This window comes from Prionailurus bengalensis, chromosome B1, assembly GCF_016509475.1.
Source record: "Prionailurus bengalensis isolate Pbe53 chromosome B1, Fcat_Pben_1.1_paternal_pri, whole genome shotgun sequence".
NCBI classification, from domain to species: domain Eukaryota; kingdom Metazoa; phylum Chordata; class Mammalia; order Carnivora; family Felidae; genus Prionailurus; species Prionailurus bengalensis.
The window spans coordinates 142,780,988-142,801,165 of record NC_057344.1 but is presented as its reverse complement, the minus strand read 5'-3'; the positions used below and the strand labels follow the sequence as shown (position 1 = coordinate 142,801,165).

At 35.6% G+C, this 20,178-nt stretch overlaps 1 protein-coding gene across 2 annotated transcripts in view; it reads left to right on the top strand.

Moving 5' to 3' along the window:
• MRPL1 (mitochondrial ribosomal protein L1) overlaps positions 1–20,178 on the top strand; it is a 99,235-nt gene that overhangs the window by 24,542 nt on the left and 54,515 nt on the right. For both annotated transcript variants that reach the window (XM_043572405.1, XM_043572403.1), the window contains exons 3-6: positions 789–1,047; positions 4,818–4,901; positions 6,280–6,351; positions 8,746–8,857. In XM_043572405.1, the coding sequence (XP_043428340.1) occupies positions 789–1,047; positions 4,818–4,901; positions 6,280–6,351; positions 8,746–8,857 (527 nt within the window). The remainder of the gene's footprint in view (positions 1–788; positions 1,048–4,817; positions 4,902–6,279; positions 6,352–8,745; positions 8,858–20,178) is intronic.

Sequence of the window (20,178 nt, the reverse complement as noted above, 5' to 3'; positions counted from 1 at the left end):
ACATTTATGTATCCATCCATCTGGGTTATTGGACATCTGGGTTGTTTTTACATTTTGGCCATTAGTAATGCTGCTGTGAACATTTGTGTACACTTTTTCATGTGGTCATAGGTTTTTGTCTTTCTTGGGTATATACTTGGGCTGATTCTTATCCTTCAAGAATCGATGTTAGGGTCATCTCTTCTAAAACCTTTCCTTAATTTACTAGGCTGGCTTAAAAGTCTTCCTTATGGCTTTGGCCTGGCTCTGCTAACACTGTCAGAGTACTTACCCCACTGTATTGAAATTATCTGTTTGCATGTCTGTCTCTTCTACTCCTCTAAATTTCTGGAGAGCAGCATCAATGCCTTATCTAACTTTGTATCACCTGCAAACAGTACAAAAGTTCACTTGATATTCGTTGAATTAGAAAAACTGTAAAACAGTCTATGCTTTTGAATTAAAATACACTTTAAAAAAATTAAAATAAAGTAAAATTTATATTTCATTATTTTTTCTGTCTTACATTCATTGGCTTTTTTGAAAAAAGTTTCTTGGGACGCCTGGGTGGCTCAGTTGGTTGAGCATCCAACTTCTGCTCAGGTCATGATCTCACGGTTTGTGGGTTCAAGCCCCACATCGGGCTCTGTCTGTCAGTGCGGAGCCTGCTTCTGATCTTCTGTCCCTGCCTCTCTCTGCCCCTCCCCTACCCATGCTCTCACTGTCTCAAAAATAAGAAAGAAATATTAAAAAAACAGTTTCTTGGACTGTGTATTGAGTAACTGATCTTGAATTTATCTTTTTTTAAGGCCTGCAAAGAGCACAAAAAAAGGTGTAAAAGACAAAACATCAGATGAGAAAACAGATGAAACAGAAAAAATAAAGTCATATTCCTTTATGGAAGGCGAACCTGAGGATGATGTCTACTTAAAACGCTTATATCCAAGACAGATATACAAGGTGGAGAAGGCTATTCAGTTACTTAAGAAATTTCAAATTCTAGACTTTACTAATCCAAAGCAAGGTGTTTATCTTGATTTGACACTGGATATGGCACTGGGGAAGAAGGTATGTAGACTCAATTAAAAAAAATTTATTTGTGAACAGTGGCTATATGAATTGCTGTTTCTTAATTTTTCAAGTTCCTGTTCCATATAACAATTTTTAGAAAATCTTATGCTTTTTCTGTACTTCAGGATGAAAAATGTTTGTCTTTACTTTCAAAATATAAAGTAGAATGTTGAACATATTCTGCAGAGTTGATGAACATGTATGTCCTATTCACCTGAAAATCACTGGTACAAATGTCAGCAAATTGGTGTTAAAATTAATTGAGGTATTGCTGTAACTTTGAAAAATGACTTAAGCTGCCTGGGTGTCCTATTCCTTTTCTGTAAATGAGAGTTTGGGATTAGCTCAGTTGCTTCAGGTGTGTTCCTTAGAGTCCTGCATTGAGACTAAGTTTGCATGTATGGGGTGCCATGCCCGTCACTCTTGCTTTAGCCAAAACCTTTCTGCACTCTTTATATGCAGTTCCATGGAAGACTTTTGTTTATAAAACTCTAAAAGTAGTAAAAATGCTGAGTTAGAGCTGAGGTCCATTACAGCTCTAAATTTTTTAACTGTCTTAAGAAATCTAATTTTCTTGGAAGCAGTGTTTTAATTTTTATTCCAAGGATGTCTTTTTTTGGTCAAACTGAAAGGTACAGGTTTTGAATATAATTGAACAACCTCAACAGCAACAATAGTTGAACACTTAGGAGGAGGAGTACAGTGTAGTGCTTAAGAGAATGGGCTCTGGAATCAGATTACAGTATAGGTCAGAAGCTTGATGTCACCACTTACTTGCTCTTTGACTTTAGGCTTACAGTTTAACCTCCTCAGATCTATATTTCTACCTCTTTAACTTTTTTTCTTTTTTACATTTATTTATTTATTTATTTATTTATTTATTTATTTATTTATTTTTAATTTTCTTTCTTTTTTTTTTTTTTAAATTTTTTTTTTCAACGTTTATTTATTTTTGGGACAGAGAGACAGAGCATGAACGGGGGAGGGGCAGAGAGAGAGGGAGACACAGAATCGGAAACAGGCTCCAGGCTCTGAGCCATCAGCCCAGAGCCTGACGCGGGGCTCGAACTCCTGGACCGCGAGATCGTGACCTGGCTGAAGTCGGACGCTTAACCGACTGTGCCACCCAGGCGCCCCACATTTATTTATTTTTGAGAGAGACAGACAGCGTGAGCAGGGGAGGGGCAGAGAGAGAGGGAGACAGAATCAGAAGCAGGCTCCAGGCTCCAAGCTGTCAGCACAGAGCCCAATGTGGGGCTTGAACCCACGAACTGTGAGATCATTACCTGAGCCGAAGTCGGATGCTTAACCAACTGAGCCACCCAGGTGCCCCCGATTTTTCTCTCTTGATAAAGGGAGATAAAATGCTTAGTTCATGCAGTTTTTCAGAGGTTTAAATGAAATAATGCATGTAAAGGACTTGGTAAGTGTTTAATTATCACAACCAACATTTATGGAAACTTCCTGTGTGCCAGCCACAATGCTAAGTGCTTTGCATGCATTTTCTCACTTAATCCTATAATAATCTCAAAAGAGGAAGCTGAGACATAGAAACTGAAGTAACTTCTTCTAGGTCACAGGGTAGAGGGTAGAATTAGGATTTGAATCAAGGTCTTTCTCATTTCTTAGTTCTTATTTATTAGAAACAGTTTATACTGACCATGCTGTAATTTTATTTTATACTATAGTGTTACTGTCCTTTTATTTTAAAAATGTTATAGTATCCAAGATGATCATTTTCTCAGTCAGCCATTAATGTATAGTTGACCCTTAAACAACATAGGTTTGAGCTGTGAGGATCTACTTACATGCAGAGTTTTTTTGATAAGTACAGTACAGTACTGTAAATATATTTTCTATTCCTTATTTTCCTAATAACATTTTCTTTTCTCTAGTTTTCTTTGTTATAAGAATGCAGTATATAATACATATAACATACCAAATGTGTGTTAGTTGACTGTTTATGTTATCAGTAAGGCTTTTGGTCAATCGTAGGCTATTAGTAGTTAAGTTTTGGGGAGTCAAGTTATATGCAGATTTTCAGTTGTGTTGGAGGTCAGTGCCCCAAACCCCTGAGTTCTTCAAAGGTTAACTGTAGTTTATGATGAAGACATTGTAGGATGACAGACTTCATTTCATAAATGAAAACCACTTGTAAACTAATAACATTGAAAGGGTACTGTTGTCTTCCTAAGACATTTTTTGTTTTTTTTAAAAAATTTTTTTTCAATGTTTTTATTTATTTTTGGGACAGAGAGAGACAGAGCATGAACGGGGGAGGGGCAGAGAGAGAGGGAGACACAGAATCGGAAACAGGCTCCAGGCTCTGAGCCATCAGCCCAGAGCCTGACGCAGGGCTCGAACTCACGGACCGGGAGATCGTGACCTGGCTGAAGTCGGACGCTTAACCGACTGCGCCACCCAGGCGCCCCAGACATTTTTTGTTTTTGATAGAGTGCTTGTACAACAAGCCAATATTCCCCCAGGGGATGCTTTTATTGTGATTACTTGCCATTAAAAAATTTACTGAAACCCGGTTGTGACATGTTAATGGCAAAGGAATGCCAGTCAATAAAACTGAGTCTGATACTAAAATATGTGTGAGAGTTTGTGCCCTCTGAAAAAAAAAAATCCCCCCACCCCCCAAAAATTCTCAGGTGGTTATCTCTACTCAAAGTTTTGCTAAAAAGATAACCTTTCAGTTTTATTTAGGGAACAACACATTTTCTCTTTCTTCTAGACCTTAAAACTGCACCAAAACTGTGGGCCTACAACTTGTTTCCATTTGAATTCTTTCTGAGTGATATGAGCCACAGGGCTAGACAGGTCCTTGGCTAGGAAACTGAACAAATTAGTTCTGAGGTCCTGTAGAATCTCCACCCATATTTGGGTGCCTCAATGCATGCCATTATATATTTTGGATTTTCCAACTGTCTTCTCAAATATCTCTGGAAGGGGGGGCAGTCCATGTTGTTTCAAAATAGTCCCACACAGAAGAGCCTTTCAGGCTTGGCAGCCCGTCTTAGATTTAGGGTTAATATCACATAATTATTTAGAGCCAATGGTGGAAACTAGGGATCTCCTACTGAGCAGATTAGCTGGATATTTTTTGTTGTCCAGTATGCATAGCTACACTCCTGTCCTCTTTGATGGTGACAAAAATTGCATGTTCTTTTGAATTTACTTCAAGGCAGTAAACATTTATTGATATCCATTATGTAGAAATCATTGTACTAGGTGCTCAGGAAGATATGGATATGCAAGTACATCTCTTAATATATGAGTGGCTGTGATGAATGATATAGAGATAGAAGCCAAGTGCTGTGGTAGTATGGAGGTGAAGAGATTTAGACTTTCATTTATGGTTTCTTATGAAAGAAATATAGTCTCTTATTTTATTTTTTTAAATGTTTATTTATTTTGAGAGAGAGAGAGAGAGTGGGAGAGGGCCAGAGACAGAGGGAGAAAGAATCCCAAGCAGGCACTGCGCTGTCAGCACAGAGCCTGACATAGGGCTTGAACTCACAAACCATGAGGTCATGACCTGAGCTAAAATCAAGAGGTCACTCAATTGACTGAGCCACCCAGGCACCCTGAAATATAGTCTTTATGCTTTAAATTATAATCTGTGAATAGTTCTGGATTAAAGGACATATGGTAAAATTAAAATGTTGAAAATAAAATGTCAGTTTTGTTTTTTATAGATGCGAGACATAGAAAATATAAATGAATTTTTCATAATTATTTTTCCATTGTTGTGTATTTAGAAAAAAGTGGAGCCATTTGCCAGTGTTCTTAGTTTTCCATACCCGTTCGTTTCAGAAATCAATAAAGTTGCTGTATTTACAGGGGTGAGTAACCTTTGTTAACTTTTTATATAATTTAATTTTCTTTACATATAACATTAATCAGTGCTTAGATCAGCTGAATGAGACTATTCATGTAGTCATTTTTTCCATTTGAGGCTATGTCATTAGTTTCAGAAAGAGCTAAATTAGAACATTAATTTTATCATTATTAATCTATCACATTATGTTTCTCACAAGAAACTAAAGAGAAATAGAGAATTCGTCCATCCTACTAGCTCCTGCTACTTGCACTAAGTCCTCTCCTCAAACAAAAACAATAAAATTATTTTAAAGGTAAGCCCACTTAGTCCTATGTAGACACAGAAACCACACTTTTTTTTTATTCTTATTTTTTTTTAATGTTTATTTTTTTTTTGAGAGAGAGAGAGAGCACAAGCAGGGGAGGGGCAGGGAGAGAGGGAGACACAGAATATGAAACAGGCTGTAGGCTCCAAGCTGTCAGCACAGAGCCCTATGTGGGGCTCAGACTCACAAACCATGAGATCATGACCTGAGCTAAAGTCGAACGCTTAACCAACTGAGACACCCAGGCATCCCAAGAGACCACACTTTTAAAAATATCTAGTCTGGAAAGACAGGAAAGTCGAGCTTGTAACAAATAGTCATATGGCTCTTTGTCAATCTTGTGTTATAAACATTTATTTGTAATGTATTTATGAATTTGTCTTGTAGAGTGTTTTGACTATTCTGTATGTGCCTTACTTTCAAGGAAGAGATTCTTTAACTTCTTTCCAGCAAAGTGGAGCCAAGAGCTGTTGGAATGCTACAAAACTTGAGTAACTTAAGGGAGTAATATGTTTTCAAAGTAAAACCAAATGACATAAACGGAACATACAGAAAGAAAATAATTAATACTGTATATTTTTCTTCTGGATTTTCAGACAACTGGCTAAATTTTTTTAAGTTTTTATTTTAATTCCACTTAGTTAACATACAGTGTTATATTAGTTTTAGGTGTACAATATAGTTTTGATACTATCATTTTTAACGTAATTTTTCCTCTTCTATATTGGTTTGATGTCTCCATTTAAATTAGCAAAACTAAATGTATTTTAATCTTTTATTTTTGAAATATGATGTATTGAAGGCATTGGAGAGTTAGATTGGGCTTGGTAGGTTCCTAATATGTCATTTCAATGTATTTCGTCATGTCGTAGTCAAGAAACACCTTAATCACCTACAAAGTAAACTTGTTCCAGATATAATATTTCTGATGCAACTAATACACAGTTGATACACTTTTAATTAAGAGTAAAAGCCACAATTTTTACTTTGAAATGTGATATTTTTTCTGACAAAATACTTGAAAGCAGACTGAATTTATTTAAAGATTGATGTTCAAGCTATTGTATTTTGATAGAATGCATCAGAGATTAAAATAGCAGAAGAAAATGGAGCTGCATTTGCCGGAGGAACTAGTCTGATTCAGAAGGTACAGTGTTGTTTCATGTTCATTAGTTATAGAAATTGTTCTGTTATCTTTGCCATCCATTGATTTATTGCATGTGGAACAGAACCACTGTGCTTATATCTTTTGATAAATGGTTAGTAAAGCTTTGTAAAGCAATGAAAAATTTTCTTACTCTTTTGAGTCTCATAATCAAACTAAGAAAAAACTATTCAGACAGTCTGATATTAATTATGCTTGATTTATATTGTGATTTTTTTTTTTCCTTGCTTCCTGTATGTGTGAAACCAGAGCAGGCTTGAAACCAGAACAACTTGTTTTTGTTTTTGTTTTTGTTTTTTAAGAGGTGAGAAGAAGAGGCATGTCTATTGAATTTTGGGAGTTATTTCTGAAAATACAAGCGATTTTCCTTAACAGTTTCTAAAATCTTCTAAATTTAATCATTTAACATTTTTTGGTTTTAGAACAGGAGAAAGTGATTTGAAAACTTATCTTTGTTCCATATCCAGATTTTGATTTCAGGAAAGTTTGAACTGGGCCTTTCCTTTGGGATGTCCTTGTAGTTTGTTTTTTTCCCCGCCCCAACAGTACTCTAAATGTGGTAGGGATTCTGGATTTTTAAAAAAAAAAATTGTTTTTGTTTTCAATGTTTTATTTTTGAGAGAGAGAGAGAGAGAGAGAGAGAGAGAGAGCGAGCGAGTGAGCAAGGTAGGGGCAGAGAGAGAGAGAGACAGAATCTGAAGCAGGCTCTAGGCTCTGAGCTCTTAGCCCAGAGTCAGACATGAGGCTCGAACCATGAGATCTCGATCTGAGCAGAAGTCAGACGCTCAACTGACTGAGCCACCCAGGGACCCCTAGGATTCTGGATTTTTAAGGAAGAGTCTCCAGAATGATTTTTGGGAGTAGCACTAATGGAAAATACAAAGAGATTATGTTTTCATAATCTGAGTCAAAGTCAGAGGGTGGTACCCAGTTCTTTCTGATGCATCATAAACTTTAACTTAATAAAATTTTAACATTCTCTTAATTTTTAAAAAATAAACAATATCAGAAATTCTTTGGAATTAGAGAGTAGAGCTTAGTTTCCAGTATGGAAGGTCTTAGAGTAGAGATTTCATATGCAGTTCTTTGACATTTCAAAATTGCCTCTGCTTTCATATTTCTATGAATGAGAGCCCTGGATCCTGGAACCACATTACATGTGCTTAAAATCTGGGTCTGCTCTTTATGACTGCATAGACTGACTAATCCTCCCTAAGCCCTCTGTTTCCTGATCTGGGATGTGTGGTCAATATTAGTACTGGCCTTTTAGGGTTATTGTAAAGACTAGATGAACTAAATCATGTGACATATTTAGCAGAATGCTTGGCAAATGTGGTAAGTGCTTGTTTAATGCAAATATTATTGTTAAGGGGACCATAGTAAGTTATTTAGGGAGTAAAGAATTTGTAAAAATAAGAATAGTAATAGGAAGATAAAATGCCAGAATCTGCTTAATTTTGCCATGGTTCAAGATTTTAGGGTTTACTGTATAACCCCAAACCAAGTCGTGGAATGACATATTGTGGTGAAATATTACATGGAAAAAGAATCATTGGTAAAATATTTATTGTCTAGGCAGTATTATTCTAAAAAGTTGCTTCAATTTGTAATCAACTAATTGTAGTAGTGTACTAATTAATTTGGATGTTTGCCTGAATTAATTAAAAACTCTTAAAAATTAAGTATTATTCTTTTTGCTATTAAAATGAAGTACAATATGGATAAATAAATTATAAGTGAATTTGTCTTCAACCATCTACTCCTCTTTTATTTTTAGTTATTGGAGGCAAATAGAATTTTAGTTTCAGTTCTTTGTGAAAATAATTATAGATTAGTTTTTTTGATGCTCTAAATTTAGGAAAGCAGTGTGGTTGCTAGTGATTTGGTTGCTAGTGGTTATTTGAGTGGTATTAATTTTACATGTGATATATTGCAAAATTTTCAACATTGTTTCTTTAGTTTTAATGGACATATGAATTCAACTTTGTAGGATTGTGTGCGCCATGTACACATTAGTCCTGTCTTCTACTTTATTACACTTTCGCCTAACATAACCCCATGGAAACATTAAACCTAGTAATGTTTAGAAACCTTTCTTTCTTTCTTTCTTTCTTTCTTTCTTTCTTTCTTTCTTTCTTTCTCTTTCTTTTAAAGGATGTGGCTGTTTTTAAAAGAACATCAGAAAATGTTTTGGTTCTCATGTTTTTCATAATTGGTAAATGTGTCTGTAGGATCTTTGTGTTTGAAGAAAATAATTTTGCTTAATGTCTGCTTTCTAAGGGAAAGTATAAGGGAAATTACTACATTATACTTTTATTTTTAGAAGGATAAAGCTTTTCATATAATTTAAGGTTATCTTTTTCCCCTGAATTTCAGATTTTGGATGATGAAATTCAATCAGACTTTTATGTAGCTGTTCCAGAAATAATGCCTGAGCTTAATCCATTAAAGAAGAAACTGAAAAAAAGATTTCCAAAACTAACTAGAAGTAAGGGAGAATTCTTTTTGTTATTTTATGCTGTCAATAACTTTCTAATATGTATGTTTAGTTATAAAACAAAATTCCCAATATATACATAGAATTAATAATATGTTCTGGTGTTTGAATTTCGTGTTATATAAGAACATGTAGATTTGATTCTTTTTTTTCCTTTGGCATTAATACCGGTAATCTAATAATTTAAAAACCTAGTTACTTTATAATACCAGTTCTTTAAATTTAGGCCATATTCAAGTTTGAAATTAATGGCACATATTACCCCCTGGGTATGTTCTCATTATACTATTTTATACCTCTTTATCAATGTAATATGTATGCTTATTTATTTCAGCATTCTCTCTTTCTCCATTTATATATATATATATATATATATATATATATATATATACACACACACACATATATGCTTACTTTGTGCATGACTCTGCAGATATTTCCCTCATGGATATTTCCCTCTTACGAAATCTAGTAAGAGGTAATGTTGCTACATAGATAGCCATATCATGAAGTATTGTATGAAAAATTCGCAAGGTGCCAAAGGTGTTCAGTACAGGAGAAATATATACAGGAATAGGGAAATCAGAGAAGACATGCTGAGGGAGGTAACATTTAAACTGTAACTAGGGGCGCCTGGGTGGCGCAGTCGGTTAAGCGTCCGACTTCAGCCAGGTCACGATCTCGCGGTCCGTGAGTTTGAGCCCCGCGTCGGGCTCTGGGCTGATGGCTCAGAGCCTGGAGCCTGTTTCTGATTCTGTGTCTCCCTCTCTCTCTGCCCCTCCCCCGTTCAAGCTCTGTCTCTCTCTGTCCCAAAAATAAATAAACGTTGAAAAAAAAAAAAAATTAAACTGTAACTTGAGGGGTGTCTGGGTAGCTGAGTCAATTAAGTGTCCAACTCTTGATCTCAGCTCTGGTCATGATCTCACAGTTCGTGAGTTCAAGCCCCACGTTGGGCTCTGCACTGATAGTGTGGAGTCTGCTTGGAGTTCTCTCTCGCTCTCTGTCTGCCCCTTTCCCACTTGTGCTCTCCCTCTCTGTCTCTCAAAATAAATAAACTTGAAAAACAAAAACAAAAAAACCAAAAACCCTGTGACTTGAGAGGCGCCTGGCTGGCTCTGTTGGTAAAGTGTGTGGGATTCTTGATCTCGAGCTTGTGAATCGGGCCCCACCTTGGACATGGTGCCTACTTAAATAAACAAAAAACTGTACCTTGCATAATTGGATGAGTAGATTAAGGGGAATATTATTTAATTTTTTAAAATATTTTTTTCATTTTTTTTCATTTTATTTTTTTTAATTTTTTTTAATTTAATTTTTTAATTTTTTAATTTTTTTAATTTTATTTTTAATAAAAATTTTAATTTTTTTTTAATTTTATTTTTTAAAATTTACATCCAAATTAGTTAGCATATAGTGCAACAATGATTTCAGGAGTAGATTCCTTAATGCCTCTTACCCATTTAGCCCATCCCCCCTCCCATACCCCTTCCAGTAACCCTCTATTTGTTCTCCGTATTTATGAGTCTCTTATGTTTTGTCCCCCTCCCTGTTTTTATATTATTTTTGTTTCCCTTCCCTTATGTTCATCTGTTTTTTCTCTTAAAGTCCTCATATGAGTGAAGTCATATGATATTTGTCTTTCTCTGACTGACTAATTTCACTTAGCATAATACCCTCTAGTTCCATCCACGTAGTTGCAAATGGCAAGATTTCATTCTTTTTGATTGCTGAGTAATACTCCATTGTGTGTGTGTGTGTATATATATATATATATATACACCACATCTTCTTTATCCATACATCCATCAATGGACATTTGGGCTCTTTCCATACTTTGGCTATTGTTGATAGTGGTGCTATAAACATGGGGATGCATGTGTCCCTTCGAAACAGCAGTATCCCGTGGATAAATGCCTACTAGTGCAATTGCTGGGTCATAGGGTAGTTGTATTTTTAGTTGTTTTTTTTTTAATTTTTTTTTTTCAACGTTTATTTTTTTTGGGGGACAGAGAGAGACAGAGCATGAACGGGGGAGGGGCAGAGAGAGAGGGAGACACAGAATCGGAAACAGGCTCCAGGCTCTGAGCCATCAGCCCAGAGCCTGACGCGGGGCTCGAACTCACCTACTGCGAGATCGTGACCTGGCTGAAGTCGGATGCTTAACCAACTGCGCCACCCAGGCGCCCCGTTTAGTTTTTTGAGGAACCTCCATACTGTTTTCCAGAGTGGCTGCACCAGCTTGCATTCCCAATTATTTATTTTTGAGAGAAAGAGAGAGAGACAGACCGTGAGCAGGGAGGGGTAGAGAGAGAGGGAAACACAGAATCCAAAGCAGGCTCCAGGCTCTGTGCTGTCAGCACAGAAATCCATGCGGGGCTTGAACTCACAAACAGCAAGATCATGACCTGAGCCAAAGTCAGACACTTAACCGACTGAGCCACGCAGGCACCCCGAGGGAAATATTATTTTAAATAAAAAGAATCTATTAGTCATATACATTGAAGTAAGTCAGATATTATATAGGCCATGTACATGAAAAGCCAGTTAATTCTCTTTGGCTTATAGTGAATAGTACCCATACATTGAAATGAAAGAGAATAATGGGAAATTATATTGGAAAGGAAGACTGATACCATATTGAGAAGGATCTTTTTTTATTTTAGAGTTTTCAGTAATCCCTACACCAAACATGAGGCTCAAACTCACGACCCTAAGGTCAAGAGTAGTTGCATGCTGTTTTGACTGAGCCAGCCAGGAGAAGGATCCTGAGATCCTGAGAAGGATCTTGAATAAGATCCTAATAAGCTTGGACTTTTATTCTGTATATAGCAAGAATCCCTTAGAAGTTTTTAACATGGGGAGTTCCTTAGAGCTTTAATAATCTAACAAGAGTTTGTAAGATGTATTGGCATGAATCAAAACTAGAAGTTGGGAGACAAGTTTAGGCACAATTGCCAGAGACTAGTAAAGGTAATATTTAAAGTCTTCATAATGAGACTGGAGTAAGGAGATAAATGTCAAAGACACTAGGTCTTCGTGCTAATAGTTAGGAATGAGCAGTTTGAGGGGGAGAAAGGGAGGAGTCAAATGGTGAAATGTTGAAGCCTTGGGATCCCCTAAGTTGATATTAATGGAAACAATAGTTTTGGGAAGAAAATTGAGTTCATTTTCTGACATGGTTCGTTTTAGGTGTGCTGAAGTTTGGATGAAATTTTATAGTGTAAATAGAACAAATATTTTAAAATTGAGTAGACTGTATTCAAATTTCAACTCAAGTTGAGCTAAAAAAAAAAATTCTAAAAGTCATACATGAACCACTAACACCTGAATTATAGATCATGTTCAGTACTTTAAGCAAATTCAAGTGGACTGTCCAATTCTTTTCTTGCCCTAGAGTTTTGTTTGTTTATGTTTGTTAACTTGCATTGAATAACACATCCTTGTTAGATATCGGACTGAATTTGGTTGTTTTTATTAGGGATATCCATTACAGTAGTGTTTGTTGTCATGGAATCAGACTTCTGTTCTTTCCTAAGTAAGACTTGAAACTGAATGTTATTTTAAAATTTAAACCAGAATCATAGTTGAATTGGATGAAAATATTTCTCATATTTTTTGTAGTTTCTAATTAAATTCAAGCTCACTAAAACCAAACATACTAAATATAGTCAATTCAAACTGAAACTGGATACCAAATATATCAGTATCCAGCCATCTCCTTGCTTTGGGCAGTGAACTGATTTTTCACAGAAATTAATTTTGTCACCTTTGCTACTTTATCCATTTTCTGAATAATCCTTTTGGCCCCTATTTTCTTTATTCTTTAGTCTTGAGTTTTTATATTCCATTTGCATCATAAAGCTTGAGACTATTGTTTTGTAGCCTGGAAGGTTTTCAAATACCTTCTTTATTTCAAATAAGAAAAGTGTCCCTAATGTTTATTTTTGGGCACCTGAGTGGGCTCAGTCGGTTAAAGCACCCCACTTTGGCTCAGGTCATGATCTTGTGGTTTGTGGGTCCGAGCCCTGCGTTGGGCTCTGTACTGATAGCTCAGAGCCTAGAGCCTGCTTCAGATTCTGTGTCTCCCTCTTTCTCTGCCCTTCCCCCATTCACGCTCTCTCTCTCTCTCTCTTTCTCTCTCTCTCTCTCTCTCTCTCAAAAATAAATAAAAACATTATAAAATGTTTATTTTTATTAATTGACTTAATTTCCTACTTTCATAATGACTTATAGCTTCTGTATACCACGCTCAAGTTTTCTAGATATGTAGCCCCACTGCCACTTACTTAAACAAAACATCTTGAAAAAATAGACCTTTCTGTAACATTTTCTTTTCACCCCTGCCCCCCTCAGGATCTGTTTAACAGCAGTGGCAAAGCACTTGTGTTCTTTAAACATGAAGACAAATGATTAACCTGTCAAAGATGTTAAGACAGAATACACCAGATGTGCATTAGAACAAATGAGGCTTGTATTATGCATTTTCAGAGCTTATTCCTATTTTTGTTTAGGAACATTTGATTCCCCTTATATCCAACAAAAGACTTTAGGGTAAAATAGAAACTATGTTTTGAGCAAATGGATGAAATTAAAAAACAAACAAACAAGCCCCTGCAGCTGAGCTCATTAGTTTCCCATTTTGTCTTACATTTTGTTTTACTAATGGGAGTGGGTGTAACTGTCTTGGCTGGATTGAGTGTGCACATTTTGCAGCATGTTTAATGCTGCATTTTTATTCATTTTATTTTAATTGCTTACGTAACTGTAGGCAAGTTCTCTGTTTTTCAAATGCATATTTGGCTTTTATTCCTAGTATTAATTCTTTTTTATTTAAAAAAAAAGACATCTAAAACTTGCTTTTTAAATTTCTTGAAGAAATTGGGTTTCAGTTTGCTTGTCAACTAGCTTCCCTCCCCCCCCAATGTAAGTGTCCTCTGAAATTCTTTCATCTCTAATAAAGATCTGTTTTGTTGATATTATAAATTTTTTATTGCTAACCAATTTTTTAGCACTTACTAAACAAAAAAATATGAGTATGAAAAATATCTTGACTTAATGGAATTAGTTTTTTATTACACATATTAATGCATTGGGGGTATTATGGCGTATATGGAAATAGTTGAGGTTTTTTTTTTAATTTTTTAAAATTTATTTTTGAGAGACTGAGCTCACATGACTGGAGGAGGGAGGGGCAGAGAGAGGGGGAGAGAGGATTGGAAATGGTTGAGTTCTTTTAAAACCATGCTAAGTTATTGGCTGGTAGATGGAAAAGGGACATGATTAGGAAATTGGACTCACTAATGTGTGTTCCTCTTAACACATTGCTCTTAGAATTGAACATCAGTGCTCCAGTTGGAGTCTTGACAAAAGAATGTTGCAGCAGACTTGTCCAAAGAGTATTCACATATTACTGAGTAGGACACTGCTTTCTGTATGGAAGTTGGTGTTGCATCATATTTGAGAATAGTGGATGTAAATATATTGAAAACTAATGTGAAGTATTTTTAACTCATTGAGTGACATGCTGTACTTAAGAATATTGCTTGCATTGTCAAAACACTTAGAACTCTTTGGTTATATTTTAAAAAATGCTAAGACATAGAAAATTTTTGCACAGTAATGAATTTGAAATTTTTCAGAATTTCCCCCCTCATGTATTACTTTAAAAACTATTTATGTATGAAAGACTCCAGTGATGATTAGGAATAATTATAATTATAGATGAATTCTGGATATATTACAACTGATTCTATGACTCTTTCTTTCATTTACTTTACTCTAGCCTCCTTGCCCTTCCTCACACACACTGAATGTTCTCTCTTCTCTGGTCTTTGGACTACTTACTGGCCCATCTGTCTATAATGCTCTTTGCTTATTTCCCTGGCTCACTTTCTCATTCAAATATCACCTAAATAGAGAGGCCTTCCATGACTATCCTATAGAAACTATTACCTCCCACTTCCCATTATCACTGGATTTTTAATTATTACAGGTTTTTATATTTTTTAGAGCATCACTGTTAGTAGCGTTTTTAGTTTTGTTTTGTTTTTTCTGTTACAGTATCATTGACTGTATTCTCTATGCCGTGCCTTTCATCCTTATGACTTACTCATTCCACACCTGGAAGCCTGTACCTCCCATTCCCCCCTTTACCCATCTCCCTCCTCCCCTCTGGCAACCACCATATTGTTCTCTCTATTTTTGGGTTGTTTCTGCTTTTTTGTTTGTTTTGTTTTTTTAGATTACACATACAAATGAAATCATATGGTATTTGCCTTTCTTTATTTGACTTATTTCACTTAGCATAATACCCCCTTAGTCCATCCATGTTGTCACAAATGGCAAGATCTCATAATTTTTTATGGCTGAGTAACATTCCATCGTATCTATATACCACACCTTCTTTATCCATTCATCTATTGGTGGACACTTGGGTTGCTTCTATATCTTGGCTATTGTAAATAACGTGGCAATAAACATAGAGGTCCATATATATTTCTTTAAATTAGCATTTTCATTTTCTTTGGGTAAATACCCAGCAGTGGAATTACTGAATTGTATGGTATTTGTATCTTTATTTTTTTTGAGGAACCCCCATACTGTTTTCCACAGGGGCTGCACCAATTCACATTCCTACGAACGGTGCACAAAGGTTCTTTTTTCACCACATCCTCCCCAGCACTTGTTATTTCCTGTGTTTTTGATTCTAGCCATTCTTATGGTTTAAGGTGATATCTCATTGTGGTATTGATTTGCATTTCCCTATAATTAGTGATGTTGAGCATCTTTTCATGTATCTTTTTGGCCTTCTGCATGTCTTCTTTGGGAAAATGTCTACTCAGGTCCTCTGCCCATTTTTTAAAAATTTAGTTTTATTCTTATTTACTTTTTTAAAGTTTATTTATTTTAAGAGAGTGACAGAGAGAGCAAGAGGGGGAAGGGCAGAGGGAGGGAGGGAGAGAGACAATCCCAGGTAGGCTCTGCATTGTCAATGCAGAAGCCGATGCGGGACTCGAACCCACAAATTGTGAGATCATGATCTGAGCCGAAATCAAGAGTCTGGCGCTCAACTGACTGAGCTACCCAGACACCCCCTCTGCCCATTTTTTAATTGGGTTGTTTTTCTGGTGTTCAGTTGTATGAGATCTTTATAGATTTTGTATGTTAACCCACCAGCAGTTACATCATTTGCAAATATCTTCTCCTATTCAATAGGTTGCCTTTTTGTTTTGTTGATGATTTTCTTCACTGTGCAAAAGGTTATTATTTTTGGGGGTGGTTCCCTTAGATTATTTTTATTTGTTTCCCTTGCCTGAGGAGAAATATCTAGAAAAATGTGGCAAAGATTGATGTCAAAGAGATTACTGCCTATGTTTTCTTCTGGGAGTTTAATGGTTTTAGGTCTCACATTTATTTATTTTTTATCATATAAATTTTAGTTAACATACAGTGTAATATTCATTTCAGTGATTCAGCTAAAATGTTGCTGCCAGTAATAATCATCATTCTTTCTTTTGCCACATTCACAGATCTGTTTTTATTTTTTTGCTTCTTGAAACTTTCTTTTATACTGTACAATCTTAACTTGCCTCCTTTCTCACTAGCTGTTCCTTCTTTGTCCTCCCTGTCTTCTTTTATTCTACTTGCTTCTTCCCTATAATGTTCTTCAGGAAGAAAAGAGAATATTAGGGTAAAATATCTGATCATATAGTTTAGTTCTGATTATGTCATTATGGAAATTGATAGAATTAGAGGAAGAGAAAGGGAAAAGAAGACAGCAAAAAGAGAGAAGTAAAGAACATAAAATTACAAAGAAAAGAGAAAATGAAAAAAGAGGAGAGCAATGACATAGCAATAAGGGATAGCAGAGCCCTAGAAACAGCAGTGAAGATTTAACATTGGGCTATACTGAAAAGCAGAATAGGATAGTGGTTAACATAAACTTCTCTCAGTCTTGGATTTATCACTTGCTGTGACCTTGAACCAGTTTACCTAACATTTTTGTGCCTCTGTTCATCTCCATAATGGGTTTCATGATAACATCTTTCTGTAGTGTTTTTGTTATAATGTATGCAAGTTTAGCACAGGTCCCGTGAGAAGTACATAAAATAAATGAACCTCAATAATTGGCTCCCTACAGTTCCTAAGGTAGTTGTTTTTTCTCTGTAATTACTTTAGGGGGTATTCATTATTTTTCATGCCTTCATAAATCATTTCTACCTTCATAGCTCATTTTTGAATAAGCACATAATAATTGAGTACCTACTATGTGCCACGCAGTTCACTTAGTACTGAGGGTTGAAAGCAAAAAGATAGTTCCCATTTTGAAGGAGATAAAAATTGAGAGGTGAGAGAGACGAGAACAAAGTGCTGCACTAAAATGCAGAAAGTGTACTAGAGCACATTCTCCAAAGTGGTGAGAGAAGTGAGGGACTACTTTGTAGAATCAAATTTTATAAGGAAGATAGCAGTTAAATTGAGAGGTTAAGCATGAATAAGTATTTTCTACCTGGAGGACATTCCAGGTAGAGAAAATGGCTTGTACTAATGCACAGAAGAATGAGAAATTCAGTTGTGTTCAGGAAATTATAAATACCTTTCTGTCATTTGGTACATAATGTTTTATCAGATAGCGGTGGTCAGTGGGGTTAGACAGTGATAGGCAGTGGGCCAGATCTTGGAAGGCTCTGTGTGATGTACTGTGGAGATTAGATTTTATCGTTTTTGCAGTTGGGAGCCATTGAAAAATATTGTTCAGAAGAATAGTCTAAGATTTGCATATAAGAATGACTGTATGTAGAAGCTGTGTAAGTGATAATGTGGGAATGGGAAAATGATGAAACTCAAAGAACAGAGACCAGTAGGAGGCTAATGCAGTAGGCTAAGTACAAGATGAGTAAGGACAGAATCTGAGCAGTGGCAATGAAGACGGAGAAGAGGAAGGCTGTTGTGAGATATTGAGGAGGTAGAGTCAACAGGAATTACTGATTAGATGCAGGGGGTAAAGGAGAGAGAGGAATCTATAATGATTCCCTAATTTCTGTCTTGACTAGCCCAGTGTATATTATGAAATATACAGGAGGTGAAACAGGTTTCAGTATGATCATAATATCAGGTCACAGAGGGAAGATGAAGATAGGTTGGCACAAATTTATTCTGTTTTCCTGGAAGTCACTATTAAGATGAAGTAGGTTGTGGTAGATAAATGTGCACATTGTAATATCTGTAGCAAGTAAAAAACATACACAAAGAGAGAAGATTAAAACCAAGTAGAGGAATAAAAAATTAAAAACTTACACTAAAATATTTTTGCTTAAAGAAGGAAAGGCAGTACAGGAAGAATAGAGGAACATATGAGATGAGAGAAATAGAAAACACATCAAAATAAAGACCCAAATCCAGCCATACCTATAGTTTTGTTAATTGGAAACAGGATGAATGAACACTCCAACCAAAAGGCAGAGATTATAAAACAAAGAAGAAACAATTCAGTTATATGGTGTGTACAGGAGACACACTATATTCAAACATACACATAGACTGAAAGTAAAACGACAGGTAAAAATTACCGTGAAAACAGGTAAGCGTTAGTGACTTTGATTGACTATATTAATACCAGACAAAATAGACTTTTAAGACAAGGACTGTTAGGAACAACCTTATGCCAATGAAATGGGCAAATTCTTTGTAAGACCCAAATCACCAAAGTGTTGAGAAGATAATAGAAAAGCTACATAGATCTATATCAACTAAAAAAATTCATGTAGTAATTTACAGCTTCCCACAGTGAAAAGTTCAGGGTCACATGACTTCTTACCAGTGAATTCTATCCAACATTTAATGCAAAAATAACACCAATCCTTCACAACCTTTTAAAGAAAATAGTGGGGAAGGAACACTTAACCAACTCTAATGAGCTCAGCATTACCCTAATATCAAAAGTAGACAAGGGCATCACAAGAAAAGAAAACTACAGACCAATATCTCTCATGAGCATAGAAGCACAAATTCTTTTTTTTTTTTTAAACGTATTTATTTATTTATTTATTTTAGAGAGAAAGAGGGGGAGGGAGGGAGAGAGACCAAGCAGGCTCCACACTCAACATGGAACCTGATGCAGGGCTTGATCCCCAACTGTGAGATCTGACCTGAGCTGAAATCAAGAGTTGGATGCTTAACCAACTGAGCCATCCAGGTGCCCCAGAAGCACAAATTCTTAACAAAATATCAGCAAATTGAGTCCAGTATTATGTATGTATGTATGAATGTCTATAAAGGTTAGTGAATATTAACTAATAACGTTATTCTAGGATTACAAAGTTGGTTTAGCACCTGAACATCAATATATATGATGCTAATAAAGGACATAGACCTTAAGATCATCTCAGTAGATGCAAGGAAACATTTAACAAAATCTAACAGCCATTCATGCTAAGAACTCAGAATATTAGGAATAGATGTGAACTTCAACTTGAAAAAGCACATCTATGAAAAATGAACAGCTCATATCATTCTTAGTGATGCGATCATTTTAAGACTGAATGCTTTCTACCTAAAATCAGGAATGGTAAAGATTTCTACTCTCGTCACTTATGTTCAACATTGTACTGAAGGTCAGTGAAATAAAGGGCCTACATATGGGAAAGGAGGAAATAAAACTGTCTTTATGCCCAGAAGTTATGATCTTAAGTGAGTGAATACTAAATGAATTTAGTTGAGGTTACAATATATAAGATAAATACACAAAGTCAACTGTATTTCTATATTAGCAATAGCTAGTCAAAGTGAAATTTATAAAAGAGTTCCTTTCATAAGAGCATAAAAAAGTCAAATAAAACACTTAGGAATAAATTTAGCAAAAGATGTACAAGCCCTTCTCCCAGAAAATTGCTAAATGTTGCTGAAAGTATCAGGAAAGGGACATGGCATTGCCATGGATTTGAAGGATGATAGTGTTAAGAGGGAATTTTCCCTAGATTTTCTATAGATTTAGTGCAGTCCTAATCAAGCTCCCAGAAAGCTTAAAAAACTTTTTTATTTTCTTTTTTTGGAAATTGACAAACTTTTTCTAATATGTAAGTGGAAATACAAAGGACTTGGAATAAAAAATGATTTTAAAAAGGAAGAAGAGAATTGGAGGACTTGCATTACTTGCACTGCCTTTTAGTGCTGCTGTAATCAGGAAAGTGTGGTATGGCATAAGGATAGATCAAATATTGAGAGTTAAAAAAAAATAGACCCAAGCCTAAGGGAGAACTGATTTTTGGTAAAGGTACCAAGGTTATATGGGGAAAGAATAGTTTTCAGTGAAT